Raw genomic sequence first — 17,000 nt, 5'->3', positions numbered from 1 at the left:
TCAAAGAAAGGCAAACTTCGTCAGAAAGTTACTGCAACAAATTACTCATTCATCCTCAGATAAACATAGAACTAAAAATAAAACCAGAAAGATAATTCAAGCTTACTGCTTCACCAGTTTTTCCAAGGTTTCCTTGATCTCCTTGTTCTCCCTGTTAAATGCAGAAAACAGATGACATCGTTCATTAAAAAAGTAATTTCTTTCATATGTGTATATTAAAGTCCTCTATTTTCCTAGGAACTTCTTTATTTTCTAAACTACATCTGCCAATTAAAACTTTAAAAGCTAAAATTAAGCAACAAAGAAAAATTTAATTTAGTCGGTGGCTAATTTTGATTTTGTAAAAAGATGTAAGCACTGTTCTAAAGTATTTAGGAGTTGCCCACAAAAATGAAAACTATGAATTAGGGGCTCACTAAATACATTAAGTCAGCAAACACTAAATTATTTAGTTTTCATTTAAGTCTTTCAGCAAATTACAGTCAATATTTCACAATTGCTTCGAAAAATAAATGTCATCTGTGCACGCTATTGATAACTTTAACTTTGTTATGAAACATTATATTAGGAAAATTGACATTTGAATGACATTTTAACAAAGTTCTCCTCATCCCCCCCAAGTGATTTGGGTACTGTTTACTCAGATTGCAACTCAGCACTGAAAAATTCTGCTGCCACAAGCTCCTCTTTCAAACTGCAGCACCTCACACCATCCCCCCTCACACTGCCAGAGTCCTGCCAGCTCAGGAGCTGCCCTGGGTCCCTTGGTGCTCCCAAGACCAGCCATCCTCACATCCCCAGGCAGCCAGATCTCATTTTGGTAGGTGCTGTCTTTGCTCACACATCACTCTGTGCATAGTTTCCCTCCTTTCCAAAACGAGATCTTGCAAGAAAGCAAAATCACCAGTATGACACACACTTACATGGAAACGTGTACTCATATCCTTTCACTGTCATGCCATTGCAGTGTATAATTGTACACAGTTCATACTCCAAACACATTTTATTTCATACATAAAACCATCACTTGCCTTTAAACCTTCTGGTCCAGGTTCACCTGCATAACCTTTCTGTCCTGGCTTTCCCTAAAATAACAATTATAATAAAATATTGTAAATATTTTGTTTTTAAAAGGTAGTTTCATCCCAATTTCTGTATTTATCAAAATATATGCACTCAAATGTACAGTTCAGTAATATTTAATACCAACAACTGAAGCTAGTGTATTTATAAATTCACATCTGAAAATACACCATTGATTATCACAGCAAACACTAGCACAGTAAACAGAACCTGTATTAACTCTTACAGTAGTTAAACACTGAGGAAAAACAGTCACAAACCAAGAATCAAACACATTTCAACTTCGGTTTAAAAGAACATATTAAGGAGGCAAAGAAAAGGCAAGGTCATGTTCTCTCCTGACTAATTCCAGCAGAACAAGGTCTCAAACTAACAGAATTTGAAGTTTAAACTTCAGGGACTGGTGTCATAACTGTCCTTCCTCAAGAAGACAAAATCCATTCAAATATCCTCTTCGCTCATTGAATTGATCTTTTTAAGCCTTATGTCTCCCCACTAGTATTTTGCTGCTGATAGATCTTGTCTCTCTGCTACTCAGTTAATAACATATTGTTACCTGGAATAAATACAGCAACATCAATCAGAGCAGGAGGCCATGAAGTGACGAGGTCTTTGAAGCATTTTATAACATCCATCCCTCCCTCTGTCACTCACACAGACCCACAAAGGCATAAAAACTAGAATGCTTTTCTCCTGAATTTTCAATTAGATGTTTATAACTCTACCATGTCTCACTTTTAGGAGGTCATTTTCCCTCCAGGTGTACTTTACTTCCTCTACAACACAAAACATGGCCTAACCCTTCGGTTATGTGAACAGCATAGACCCGCCTAGACAAACTTTCCCCATCTGCTCTGAGGCAAAGTCCCTAGTCCAAAAGTAAAGGTCCAATGGACTGGATCTGGCCCTTGAGCAAGTTGCTAATGAGATCACTGAAGCGTGACAATTGGAGAAAGAAAATTAATTCAACACTTTAATGATTTGGTATCAAAAAGATGCAGATTTCTACTAAAAGGAAATTATCAGCTGTTTTTCCAACAGACTGAATAATTGTAACCGCAGGACTCTGTAATGAGAGCTTTCGTTTCCACAACAGTGTTCCTGAGACACGAGCAACTCAAGCAACAGAGAACAAACAGGTTTCTTCAGAAAAGATGGGATTTTTCCATTTGGCTCTTCTGCTCTGGCTGCTCAGTGCCTGTCTTACAGATCACAATGTGTGTTTTAGTTTCTGGGCACCTGAGAAGTTCTCTATATGGTTTTAAATTATATTTTCTTAGTAGGTTCCAAGACTTCTCAATATTAATCCTTTTTATCTCCCTCGTTCTTTCTCTGCCCGCCTTGAGATTTCATTTTGCCCTACAAGTTCCAAAAAGTATCACTGCTTTAGGAACAGACTTGTTTTTGCCAGTGGATTAAAACATGGCACAGCTAGAAATGCAGGGAGAAAATACTGTGAAGGGAAGTTCTGAGAGACCTGTATAAAGCAAGTCACGTCTTTCCACAAGGCTTAGAAATGAACAAGTGATGGGACTCTGCAGGTTACTACGTGCTGTTTAACTGCTTTGCTGCTAGTCACCGCTGTTAATTGCCTTGATAATTTTAGCCCTACCAGAACTGAATTGGAGTTACAACTAGTAAAGGTTTCTTGGCTGTAGTACTCCAGCTATGTACCAGCTGCGAAGGACGCACAGCAGATGCAAGCTGATCAGAAAACAAGACAGGTGGATTTAACTGTTAAAGCAATTTGAAACATACAGATCTGGCTTTAGACAAAAATGTAATACAACTGTAAATTACACAAGGAGGAAAAAAATCACTGACAGAAAGTTAAACCAGGGATGGCTGGTTTTCTGCTTGCAAACCCCTGAGAAAATTACTCTTCCAGGGCAGGGTAATCTTAACGGAAATGTTCGTTTCCTAAAATATTAGCTGAAAATTCTATCCTTCCCTTTCAGGAAGCACCAACCACCTGTGCTTCCTTTCACCTCACAATGGGTTGATACCGGCACGTATATTTTAATATAAATTTGTCTCACTATGACTCTATTCCCATCCCTTCACAAGCTCCTCACATGCCTCCAGCCCACAGGAAGACACATTCCACCTTCAGAAAATACTGCACTGGGGGAGTGGGGCAGCTTTGAAAGCACTTTTCTCCATCTTCAGGAGGAACTGCTTACCTTATGACTCTATAAATAGAGCTTTTGTTTTACTCATGTCTCTCAGAAAGGAATCAACTCACAATTCCTTTTTACATTCTGGTTTAAAACCATCTCCCCTCTTTTAAAGGCATTTTCTGCTCCAGCAACGAAGATACAAAAAAAAAATAATAAAAAAAAAATGCACCAATGCTTGCACTGACTGAGCTGAGCTACACTGACAGTTACAGTGTGAATATTTGGATAACCTTTGAGAGTTAATCTGGAGGAAACTGAATAAACACAGTCATTTCTTTAATGTGGCATCTACTGTATTTTCAGAGGACAAAAACAAATAAAAATCATAATTTTTTTATTTAGAAGGATTAATTTAAGAGAATATCATTATTTGACCTTAGAATAGAATGAGTGGGAAGGCTTAGAAAGGAATTAATGAAAAAATCAAATTGTATGATCAGATTCAGCTCAAAAACCTCTTCCTAAATTCAAACAGGCTGAGCTCTGTGGAACCTGAGATATAGCCTAAGTGGGGAAGCATCCTCAATTTTGGTTCCAGTTATTTTAGACACACATGAATTCTTTTCCAAGCTGGAACCTGAGAACCAGAGCGCAGGTTCATATTCACCTTCAGTTCCAGTAGAGGATGATCTGTTTTGCTGGCAGCATTGGTCAGGTGAGACCCAGGTGTTTTTAGTCTCGTGCATGTTTTTTAAAGCAAAACAAGGGTGGGGGCAGTGGAAGGACAAAAGTGGGGTGAAAAATTTATGGCAGCCTGCTTGGCGCATGACTAAACTGAACAGGGGCCTGAACACTTTGACGTGAAGACTACACAGCAGAAGAGATGAGGAATTCCAAAAGCACCAGAAACCTGCTCCGTTACTGTCCAAGAGACAACTAGAACAGTTGCATAAGAATAATCAAAGGTTTACAATGTATCGCCTACAAGGATACTTTACCTAGCCTAGACAAATCCTAAATCAGGATAACAGTGGATGAAGAGACGACTAACCTATCAACTATGCCTACAAATAAGGTCAGGAGAACAGGAAGCAAAGCTGTAGTGAGGACAGCACAGGCAAGACTTTCAGATAGAAAGGCCAGACGTTAGAAAAACAGTCTGTAAAACAGGCAAAAGATGGAAGCAGACTGCGAAGCTGGATGAAGAATCAGCACCCCTGGGGGCTGCAAAAAACAAGTTAGAGGCATATCTGCCGGCTAAAGGCATAGCTGACAGCTGATGGTGCCTTGGGGCCATGCATGGCCAAACCACGTCTTCAGGTCCCTCTCGGAGACCTCCCCTGTCCCCATAGCTATTTAACTAGGACAGTGACACCACAGTTTTGATACCATTTGCTTACAGACGTAGCATTTACTTTCTTCAACTCCTTTCATGGAACATGGCAACAAAGCCTATGTAAATCAAATTAATGTGAAATTGCAGTCAAGCAAGCATAAAGACAGATGTGATCAGCAGTTTACTGACTTGGTCCTGCTAAACTCTATCCAATTTAACAACTTCATGACTGGGACTCTCCAGTGTAATCCACAGTCTCTGTTACCAGCAGGAGTGAAGCAGCAAGGACAAGCAGAGGTGGGAGCAGAGTTCAGAGCAGAAGTGAGAACAAGTTGGCCTGGAGCTGTGAAACAGCTGGAGTCAGCAGAAGCTGTAGAATCCAGGCAAGAGCAGATGGGCCCCAGGGTGAGGGGGATAAACAGGCAGGGCTCCCCATCAAGCAAAATTCCCATTTCCCCTAACTCTCATTTCAGGAGCAGCCAGCAATCTACTAAAAAATGTCTGCGGACAGCAACCCTGAGGCCCACCTCAGATCCACATGCTCTTCTCTCAACAGCTTGTTGTGAGAGAAACCAGGGAGCCATAAGACATGCCAACGGTGTGCACATTTCCCATTGAGAGAAATCAAACCCAAAATAACTTAGGTCAAACTGACCCAAAATAGATTAAAAAATATTTCAGTTTGCTTGGTTACACAGAAATTTTTCCTCTTGGGTCATTTCGACACCAGCTGATGGTGGCCTGTGAGTGCCTGGTGGTGCAGAGAACGTGAAGGTTGGTGTCTCATTGACCATGAGTCACCCACTGCCGTGTCTTCTTTTCCAGTTGCCACAGCACAACATGGGAGATGCTCTCCAGCCATAAAGCCCTGCCCAAGGAGGAGATGCAAAGCATGATGCAGCCAAACTCAAAATTTCCATGAGGCTCTTGGCAGAAGCTCAAGCAGATTAAACTAAATACTGAACTGAGTCACAATATGCTTTGAAATTCTGTTCAATTTTTTATATGTTTTCCTCAGCTGGAAATAAAGCTAATGAACAGGAAAAATGACATAGGAATATGTCCACTCTAGAACCAGGAAACAATGGGAATGACTGTCCCAGGTTCACACAAAAAAGGGGAAGTCACCCAAATGAAGGCCAAGCCAGTGATTACCACACATAAGCAAATCAAGTAAAGGCGGAAGATCATATTGCTTTCAATAAACTTAGCGACACTCCTGTAGTTTCTAGTGCAGGCTAGTATTCATTTTTAGCTTAGATTTTTTCCTAAAAATAAGCTTCAAGTCCACGAAATATTCTTAGACACTAGTACATTTCTATAACTAACAAAATTGTTTCTTAGTTTTAAACTTTTCTATTCTAAAACATGTCAGCACAAACAGCACTATGACATTCCAGCTTTATTGTTTTCAGCAATTGTTTACCAGACCAGTTCGAAAATTATTTTTCTTAAAGCATCAGTCCTTTTTATTTCTCCCTGTGAGCTGAGCTTCATGGTGGGTTCTTCCCCAATTTAAATATTTTGATATATCAGCTGGTTCAGTCCCTAGGAAGTGCATGGTGGTTTCATCTCAGAGGAGCACCATTAGCAGTTTGTCATCGACTCCTTCCTTTTCAAAAACTTGTATTTTGTGCACTATAGCTGTGATTTCCTTTCAAATCCTGTATATTGAAAACCATTTATCCTCCCAGCTCTGCTTTGAGCATGTGCTGAGGAAAGAGACATATTTATTGAGGAGGTGCTACTTTAATACAGTCACTTCTCACAGCAAATTGACCTTTTAAAGCAGTACTTCTGCTGAAACGTAGTTTGCCCTAACAAAATTACTTGTACTTACTCTTGGGCCGACTCCTCCAACAGGTCCAGTTGGTCCCACTTCTCCCTAAAAGAAATCAGAACTTCAAAAATCTTGATGCTAACTCTAGCTTAGGAAAAAATAATCCACAGATTACCGTTTGTATTTATTATACTGTCTGCTTCATAGGTGTTTGTATGAGTCGAAGTCTGATAGAAACACTGTAAAAGAGACTAATCTGATTTCAGACAAATTCATTAGCCAGAAAGCCATGCCCTACATAGCCATCAGGTGCAGCCAGAAAGGCTGTGAAACTGTTGGTATACCTATCATTATAGCAACATTGTCACAATTTTGAGCAGAGAGAGACTCAGCAATGATGGGTCAAACCATTCTGTCTGCCCTGCAGTTACTCTCGTCTAGCAACATTTGGCACTTCATGGCTGTAAAAGCAGCAGAAACATGCCTGCTTTTCTCTTCCAAGTTGCTGTGCCACAGCCACTAAGTTAGCCAGCCATTTTTCCAGAGGTTATCCTTGTCTTTTCTCAGGGATGGAGGGAGGCTGGGGCTCAGGCTTGTCAGGTGCATGAGAGAAGAAATGACACAATCTTCTGCAATATGGAAGATTTTCTCCAGGTTTTGGAGGAAGCGGTACACAACATTTTTCATTAAAAGCGTTAGGAAACAGAGGAATGAAGAAATGCTACCTACAGCTTCTTGGCTTCTAACTGAACAGATTATTTTGCCACTGTTTGCTTTTACTCAGTATCTGTCATGGAAGCCCACAATAAATCTACTTAGAAGTCCAGAGGTCTATCCCTAGACTCACTGATTAAATTATTTCTAATGTTAATTACTTTTAACTTAAGAGACATGAGTTTTTCTTTTTACAATGAATTAAGAATACCCAATAAAGTTATACAATGAAGAGCTGCCTTCCTCCCCCTTCAGCTAATAGGAGTCTCTTTACTTAAGTGTATCTAGGATACTGTGATTAAATTGATACATGGTTTCTATCTCCATACCACCCCCCCTCCTCCATTTCCCCAGTTTTACTAAAAGAACCACATCTGACTGTGGACACGTTATCTGAGATTCCACTGAGACAACTAAAATAAAACACATAATGGATGCATAGCCCCATAAGGCTGCTAAACCTCTTTGCAAAACCTGCCAAAATGCGAAAGAAATTTGAAATTTTGAATGACAACACCATAAACACCTAACCATTATTGTCTGTCTTACCTCTCACAACTTTTTCCTTTAAACATAATCTCTCAATTAGAGAATTTTTCCATCTTACCTCAATTCCTTTGGGGCCTTGTGGCCCTGGAGGCCCCCGGTCACCCAGAAGTCCCTAAACATCCAAACAAACACAGTGAGAACTTGTATCAGCTAACAATCAGGTTGGTCTAGTTTCTCCCCTCTTACAAACCTGGACAGAAATGCAAATCTGAGGCAGCAGACCTCATTTCTTACCATTGTTCTTAGGATTTCCCTCGGGAAGCCAAGAGAAGATGCAGCAGAACTTTAATATCTGCTGGAAAACTAAGTATTTTTACAAACTTCTACTATATAGATTTTTCTGACCTGTTTTTTTTTTTTCCTTTTGTCTTTTTGAAAAGGAAATAAGAAAATACTGGAGCTCACAAAATTCCTCCTTTCCAAAGACATAAAGCACATCATCATATTAGGATTAAAGCAGAACTAATGTAATTCTTATAGATCTTTGATTTAGGTAATCTTTAGCATAACATGTGATGACAACATTGCAATGGAAATGAACCACAAAGTGGAGCCCCAGTAGCCTAAACCAGGGGTTGTGGGTTCGAGTCCCAGCTGTGGTGACTCACCACCCACCCAGCAGGTGCCTCTGTCAACAGGCATGAGGCCCTGGATGGGGAATGCAGCAACTTGAGGAACAGGGGGCAATGGCAGCACGGTGCTGCCCAGCCTAGAAGGAGGAGGGTCCGTTCCCAAATAGGAACAGAATGGACAGGACTGAACCTACCAAATAGGTACGAGGCTCTTGCAAACAGAACCAAACTACCACATTGAGGGAGGAGGAGACCCCGTCTCTCCATCAAAAACAGCTCCCAACTGAAACGATTCTATGATGTTCTATGGATTTAAACTACTGGCTTGTCCAAAACTACTTGTGATTTTCAGCCCTTAGTTTTCTGTCAGAATTATAATCAACTTCCCAGAGATAAAGCACCTTATCCTCTGCCAACTCTGAGTTTTCATGACGGCTCACACCGACATTTTCAAAACTTTGTTAAAGCAACTTTGCAGCTAGCAGCGTATCAAAAATCTTGGTCATCCCAATTACAATGGTAGTAATTGGGAAAAACACTTAACCTGGCATAGGACACACAAAAAAACCCCCCAACAAACAAGCAAAAAAAATCGCAAACAAACACACAAAAAAACCCCAAACCAAAAATGAAACCCAACCAAACAAAAAAACCTGTGTAAAAATATTATTAACATTCTGGGAAAGCTAAGCTTAAAAAAAAAAATAGATAAAGCAACAAAGAAACTGCCCTTTAGGAGAGATATGATTAGCCTCCGAAGAAAGCAATGGTGGGAAAGTTCCAAGTGTAAGCCTTATTAACTGCTTACTAATGAAGCTGAAGTCTAGACAGAAGGTGCAGGCATTGGTCCAGTAACAGTTTACTTAGCAAACAAAGTAAAATGGAACGGAAAGCGGAACCGGCGCCTCAAGGTACTGAGTTTCATCAAAGAGCCCATCAGTCTGGGAAGGACGGGCTGGACTGCTGTTTGACATATCACCACAAAAAAAAGTGACAGGAAGGCTTTTAGTAGCACTATGTAAGTAATATTCCTGTGCAGTTAGTCACCAAAAAACATTCATTGCCAGAACTGTTGTTTTATTCTAATAGTAAAGAACATTAGGTTATATGGCTTTCAGTACAATGTAATTGCTACCGTACACACCCATCCACTGCACTTAATTGGATATGGAAAAAAAAGTTCCAGACTGTAAAATGAATATTTAGACTAAATGAAATTTCCATCACTCCTTTGAGGTTTCAGGCAACAAACAGAAAATTAAGGTAGTCATTATACTGCCAAAGCGTCTGGAAAAAACTGAGGGAGTCAGCAAATGGAGGTATCCCGCATTTCACATATATGACTTCCCAGTTGACCATCCCTTCTAGATACGGTGAAACTCCTAATAGCCACTTCTAAATATTAAATGTGTTATAAAAACAAACAAATTAACAGAGGAAGGAAGCTCTCAACTCCTTCCATGGTAAAACGCACACTACTGGAAAAACTACAGTTGCAGTCAGCATATTCAGACCATCTTTTCCTCTCACTTGGTTACAGAGCATAAATACTTGCAAAAATAACATAGGAAACAAACTAAATTATTTCAGAACTTCTTAAAAACATTCTTATTCTCTTTTTAAAATGTAAGTGTGCCTTTTTTTTAATAAGTGGTGGATCAAGATCAAACACCTTCTAAAATATTGTTTCCAAGCTGATTAATGTGCTGTAGACCAAATTATGTAATGAATCCTTTGAATGTTATTTAGAGAGGACAGATTTGCTGATTACTGCACTAATTTATGGAAAACTGACAATCCAGAACTTCTACTGGTATTTAGACCTGGCTGATCACACTCACAGAGCTTAAACTTTCCACCAAGAGGCTGAACTCGTCCCACACCATCTGCTAAAAAATAAAGCTTACCCTGCTTTCTTGGCTTTTAAAACAGGTATTGCTTCTGAGGAAGCATAAACAAAAACATGAGGAAAAGAGAAGCACACTGAGAACAGTTTTCTAAAAATAAAAGCTGGAAGAAATTTTTTATTATAAAACTGCAGTCAACATAAGACAGCTGGGAATCCCAAAAGCCAAACATTTCCAGTGCTAAGCAGCCTTTCTCCTTTGATTCTAGGAGCAGTGCAAGAATTTTTCCAGTTTGGTAATCTTCCTTCTCAAATGTAAGCCATCAAATCTTCCTGATTAGAGCAGGCTGTCTAAGCTTTCTGTCACTAAGACCAAATGCGCCGCAGACAACCAAATCTTGTTCAGCTATTTAACTTCTACATCAAAGGAATACAGAGTCTTAAACTTTGTAGGCTACCTTTTAATATTTTTTTTTGCTGGAATCTGTGAAAAGGCAATAGATCAGTAATGTATGTATTCATCAACCTAATTCTAACAAAAACATCTAATTCAACACTTCGGATACAACATGGAATAATACAATCTCAGAGAAGAAACTGGGCAGCAGGGATTAAATCTCAGTTACATGATTCATGTATTAACTGGGAGGATTACATTTGATCTGCAGTTCAAGAACTGTTATATTTCTCTTCTATTTCCCCTAGACCCTATACACAGTTTTACATCAAAAGGTTTTTTTAAGTGCCCTGGTAATTCAAAATCACAGCAGCAACTGCCACTGCAATGGTCAGATTACAATTTATTCACATAAAGCTGCTAACATTATCCATACATACAAGCAAGTTAGCAAAGCAATCAATCCAGCTAAAGAAAAAGCCCATGTTTGTCTCTGGAAATGTATTTTAACATTTCCCCAGTTTGCGGCACCAGATAACGAGTGGTCAGCCTTCCTAACAAGTTCATGTCCGGGCTACTTGAGGACAAGGCACTTGACACAGTTGAAAGATGTGAGACGCAGAAAAGATTGGCTGTGGCTTTGGCAACTGGATTATTCTCAAGAATTGTTAACTTTGGCATGGAGGGATTGTTACGCTCTTCCGGGTAGAAATAAGACTATATTTTTAAACAATTTACTGCTCCCTGTCCTACACTTCTTGAGTAGGCTGCCACAGAATTTCCCAACTCTGTTGATGGGAAATCTTGTAATTTCCATCTCTGTTTATTCATGGACAACTTGCATGTTTTGTCTTTGGAGTAATGATATTGTTGGTCTTGCACAGTTCTGCCCTCCAGTTTACTTACAAAGCTCAAAAAGGCCCTTCATTTTGGTAGGATAAATGAACTGGCTCTCAGAATACAGTCATTCAAGTATCCTTTTCTGCATCTAGTCCCACTCGATTGAGTCCTCCTGAAATACAAATGCCCAGAACTGTGTGTACTACTTAGATAAAGTCTCCTTATGCTTTGTGCAGTGGCATTAACGAGATACCTTGCCTCATGCGTTCTAAAATTTCACCTAATTTCTTACCACCTTAGTATCCTTTTATGTCAGAGAGATCTGGCAGTGCCTTTATTATTGCCGGGTGCAAAGCTCTAAGTTTACGATATATTGGTTTAGTCCCTGCACACATTAGTGGGATGAATTAGTAAAAGTGAAGTTTTTAAGATTATCTAAAGATGCTGAACTCTGTCCCATGTACAAATTTCATTCCAGCATACTTCTGCCTATTTATCAGTGAAAAACTGCAAGGATAGTCTCAAGGCTGGTGAGTGAGGAACTTAATTGTTACATGCCTTTCAACAAGTAGTCAATCTTTAGTTATTATTCAGTCATCTTACTCTAGGTTAATTTCTGACCCACCTGTACTTCTTGTACTAGTCTCTACCTTTTCCATTTTAAACAAAAATTTCACATATATGCTTTTATCCAAAGCTTCATCAAAAACTCTATACATGTGAATTATTGCCTAAGCTTGGTCTAAAATATGAGTCTACTAAAGAACAGAGACTAAGTCAATCTGGCACAGTTATTTTTTGATAGATAAACTTTAAATTTTATTACATATATTATATTATTTTATCTATTATTTAATCCGGTGTGTGAATTTTAGCCATTTTTCCATAACTTTAACTACTATTTCTTTTAAAATTTGTCTTTAAAAGATCTTTATTACTCAGGTAAGACTACAGAGATCTGCATGCATTTGGCATACATTTTATTTAAATACAGGTGAAATATACACTACTTTCTAGCTACATAGCATTTCCCCCAAATTTCCTTGCGCTTAATTTGCCATTACATGCTTCCATCTAACACAGTAATTACCCTCATAACTGTGTGGACAGCATTAAACATCAGATTAACTTCCTCATATAAATACCTGAGGCAAAATACCTGTATTTTGTCAGTAAGATTACTTTCTCATAATGCCAGTGTCCACCTCTCAGAGCTTTTCCTCAGAGATTTATACTGTTTATTGTTATGATGAATAAGTTTTCATATAGTCTTACCTTAGGACCTTCAGGGCCATTTAATCCAGGTACACCAATATCTCCTGGAAAACCCTAAAGAAATCATACGGACAAATGATTTACAGCATAGGAATGTTTCCAAGGTACTTGTTTTGATTCTGTTCATTCATTTAACAAACCTGAACCACAGAAACAAGAAACAGATTTGATCTACCATCCCCAAAATGTCAAAATCCATTAAGTTTCCTTCAGAGGACTTGGATAAGTGACAGATTTTAAGCAGCTTTCATTAAACTCAATTTAGCAGATGTCAGTATAGGTTTCATTTCTCTTAGCATGACTTTTTATCCACAAAGCAGTATTTGAAATTAAACCATTGGATTGGTCTTGATGCACATAAACCCACAAAGCAGCCAGCACCAGGTCCTGTACTCATGAATTCAACTATTTTTTTAGAAAAGCTTAGAGAGCAGCTGAAGCCCTTTCATCCTTGGCCGCACATTAAGGACGAGATCACTGCAAGCTGAAGGGTGGAAAGCCTTTTGCCTCCAAATCAGCAGGTGCTAATCCAGGTCTGGCTGGCAGTAACTGAAGGTTACCAGCACGTAGCGTTATTCAGAATAAGCCTTTATGAAACAGTGTGTGGTACATGCCCAGCTGCTGGTAAAGAAAAAATTAATATGCAAAGGCAATGAATAAACTAAAATTACCACCCCAAACTGTCTGGCCAGTAGGCACTGAGTGGGACACCATGAGGATGCCTCTATGTCAGAGAAATCCAGCGCTACAACTAGGTTGCTTTATAAGGAATTAGCGTATTTTAATTAAACGAAAATGACATAGCTAACCCTTATGCGATACAGCAGTAAGTTAAGTTTCATGAACATTCACTGAAGAAATGTAATCTTCATATTTGTAGGATAAAATAAAGCATTTGTAATTTACTTTTTAGATAGCACAAGGCTCGCTCAGTCACCTGCCAAGATAGTGTTTGATTTTGTTATTTTTATAAACTTATAAATTTCATTAAATCTTGCTCATCTGAAAATAGAAAGTCTGTCACTGGAAGGTCCTTCCTCTGAGTAAAATATGTATTAGTACATCTGCATAAATCCATTGCCTAACACTAGTAAAAACAAATTTCCTTCTTCCTGAACACAAAATCATTGCAGATTAAAAATTATAAATATCATTCTTTGCATGCATACTTTTCCAATAATGGAAGTGAAAGCATCATGCATATCCAGAACAATTTAAAGAACATCTCATAAAGAACTTCCAGCATGAAATTCTCTCTGGCACCCTTCCATACCAATACATGCTAATACATGTCATCATTGAAGCTTCAAGAGTCACTTTTTAGATTCTCTAGGCAGGAAAGAGATATTGGGGGAAAAAAAAAAAGCCTCACTAGGTGGATAACAGTTAGCCATACTCTATTCTTCCAGAACAGCTGAGCTTCAAATACAGCTAATAACCATTTCTAATGATTATTCATTATTAGCTGACATTAATCAGAAAAAAACCCTCAAAACTTACCAGAAAAGTAAACAGAAATCATACTAAAGCAAGAGATTTAAAAGAAAATATTATTTCACCCTCAACTACCATATTATAATAAAATTTTAAAAGTATTTAGGGCATAATTGCTCTTACTTATATGGTTTTCTTCCATTTGTTTTCTATAGCCTGATCTTGCCAGGATGCAGAGAGGCTTTTAAGTAGAGATTTAGATGCGATGCAAATATTTTTCAGTTTGTTTATATATTAAATCAAAAGTAAATGTACAAAACAAAATATGAAACTGAATTATGACTTCTTTAAAAAAAATCAGGTTTAGCACTTGAATGCTACTGAGTACTAAAGCAAACTACAAAAGGGTAAAACACAACCTGAGTTTTCAGAATAAGTGGAACAACCCTAACACACAGCATTTCACAAAACATTGCAGTGGTAATTTCTTTTGCCATAAAGCAGTAACTCCTAGTAGAGCTGTGCAACACCAGACCGTGCCTCTAGGTGGCACAGAGCATATTAGTCACATGGGACCAAGGTACCCAGACTGATACCTGAAGTGCTTGCTTAGATCACCCGAGATTTCTATACAGTTCATACGAGGATTTTTTTTTTAAATCCCGACCATCCTTATCTGCTGAACTACACTGAAGAGTTAGGTCAATTCTTTGGAAGTTGCTAACTCATCCTTTCTTGTTCCTGCTCTGGCAGGGGGATTGGACTAGATGAACTTTTGAGGTCCCTTCCAATCCCTAACATTCTGTGATTCTGTGATTTATATTTGCTTATTTACAGACATTAAACAGTTACCGAGGGGTGGGTTTTGTACATCTGTAAATCTTTAACTTTCTAATGCATGAACAAGTGCTAAATGCTGACATGGAGATAATTTCTTTCATGACAACGAACATTCCAGAAGACAATCTGCCAGGAAAAATGTCTATTTAGAGAGATTCTTATACTTTTATAAGAGAATACATCTACTTTATTTATTTGTGTAAATATTTCTGGAATGAATTCAGTAAGAGCTATGAGATATAAGCATTGACAAGCACTATCATAGTTAGAACAATCACAACATCTGGGAACCCTCCCATGCCAGCCAAAGTCTTAGGGTGCGAGAGGGCTACCGGCCTGAGAGCATCAACTCCAGCAATGCATTTGAAAGTTTAAAATCTCCATCATTTTTGTCTTTGTTGTAGAGCTGGATGTAGTATTTTCTTCTTGAACACTACCACAGAAAAAAATGCAGATGCTATGGCAGTATTAGAACACTATTTCCAAGATGTTCTCACATTAATAATCCATGAGGTAACTGTAATAATCCAGGACACAGGCAGCCACTTAAGACAATTCCAGAAAATGAATGAACCAGAAAGGAGTTCTTAAAACACCTCAGCAACAGTGTCTGCCATTCAGATTCTGAATAGTGACGTGGTATACATTTCTACCTATATCTGAATTTGCCAAGTGATATTCAGCAGCCAGGTCCCTGTGAAGCTACTGCAGATTAAAAATTCATTATCCTTTCACAAGTGAAAGGCCAGGAGACCAATGTATAGTTTCCTGCTGCAATGTAATTTCTAGCAGAGACTATTTGGAACAAAGCATCACTCAGTATTACAAATTCTACTAAGGAAATGCAAAGCATAGATTCTGATCTTCCCATCAGCCAGAATCCTGGCAACTGGTAGGTTACAAATTATTTTGAAAATCTTGCTGCAGATGTGGCCTTTGGCCAGCAAAGTACTTTAGAGTTCACTCGGTTTAATCAAACTAGAGGTGGTGTCAGAGGACACTGAAGTACCAGCCATCTCAAGACAAACGCACTTTAATCTTGCTGTGAAAGTGTTGCTTTCTGAACTGAAAACATTTAAATATGAAACTAACATTTATTGCTCTCATTTATCTACATAAACTTTAATTAACAAAAAATGCAGATATTATGATACTGCTACTATGTCAGGGCATGTCTTTTTGTACTGAAGCCAGTGCCTCAGCAACGAGGGATCTGCAAAGTCTGTTGCTTTTCTGTCATTTGTGTTCCTGTGTGGCTGCTAACATGGGAGCAAAATACCAAGAATGTTTGGAAATTACACTCCATTTCTACTAGAATTTTCTTACATTTGCAGAATCCCACTCGCTCCAAGCTGTTTCCACACCATGTTTGCCGGCATTGCTCTTAGTCACCGACTCTCACGCCCTCTTGCATCTCTGCGGCCTTCAATGGATCAGGACACGAGCACTGGTGCAAGGGCACCACAGAGCAAAAAATTTCTCCAGGGATTGTGATAGTCCCTTCAGCTGACCAATATCCCTGACCCAATATTATTTCATCCAATCACATGCTGTGTTTCATTTGAATGAGAATTTATAATGAATTTTCAGAAGCAATACTGACTGGATGCAGCTACAGAATGCCAACAGTATACCTCATTAGAGCTTTATTACTAATTACTATCAAATTAGGAAAGGAAGATTTCTGCATAAAACTACAGTCTCTCTAAACTGTGAAAATAAGCTGGGATTTTGTATTTTCAAATAAGAAGTGTTTATAATTCTTCTGAAAGAGCATACTACGCAGAGATGCAATTCAATCATAAAATTTTTTTTTTCTCTACACAGTTTTAGAAATGTCAGTATTGACAAAGCTACAGGACTTTGTTCTCTGACATTTGCACAACTGCATGAAAGTGTCAATAATGTGCCAAGTACAAAGAGGAAAATAGTAAGAAAAAAAAATATCTGAAATGAGCTTTCTTCTGTGTGTGCCAATCTAGCCAAAGTTTAATGCCAGCATTTTTAAAGGGCACGGACAAAACTTCAATTTTTTCCTACAAATCTTCAATTCTGATTTTGAAAAGGGTGGAGGAAGGAATCTAGCAGTACAAATTACAACTGTACAATTACAATTTGTCAGAGAACAGAAAAAAGGGCAATCATGGATTACAGCATACAATGCAGGAAAGCTTTTCCATTTACTGTTGCTAAGATGTTAGTAAAACGACGCTT

The 17,000-nt window shown here is 38.5% G+C and overlaps 1 protein-coding gene across 1 annotated transcript in view; it reads right to left on the bottom strand.

Annotated features, from left to right (window-relative positions):
- COL24A1 (collagen type XXIV alpha 1 chain) overlaps window positions 1–17,000 on the bottom strand; it is a 144,167-nt gene that overhangs the window by 65,040 nt on the left and 62,127 nt on the right. Inside the window, exons 20-24 of the mRNA XM_065656280.1 lie at window positions 12,513–12,566; window positions 7,641–7,694; window positions 6,380–6,424; window positions 1,032–1,085; window positions 107–151 (exon numbers count right to left, since the gene is read on the bottom strand). Of these exons, the coding sequence (XP_065512352.1) occupies window positions 107–151; window positions 1,032–1,085; window positions 6,380–6,424; window positions 7,641–7,694; window positions 12,513–12,566 (252 nt within the window). The remainder of the gene's footprint in view (window positions 1–106; window positions 152–1,031; window positions 1,086–6,379; window positions 6,425–7,640; window positions 7,695–12,512; window positions 12,567–17,000) is intronic.

This window comes from Caloenas nicobarica, chromosome Z (assembly GCF_036013445.1).
Source record: "Caloenas nicobarica isolate bCalNic1 chromosome Z, bCalNic1.hap1, whole genome shotgun sequence".
Classification (NCBI taxonomy): Eukaryota; Metazoa; Chordata; class Aves; order Columbiformes; family Columbidae; genus Caloenas; species Caloenas nicobarica.
This window is presented reverse-complemented; position numbering and strand designations above follow the sequence as displayed.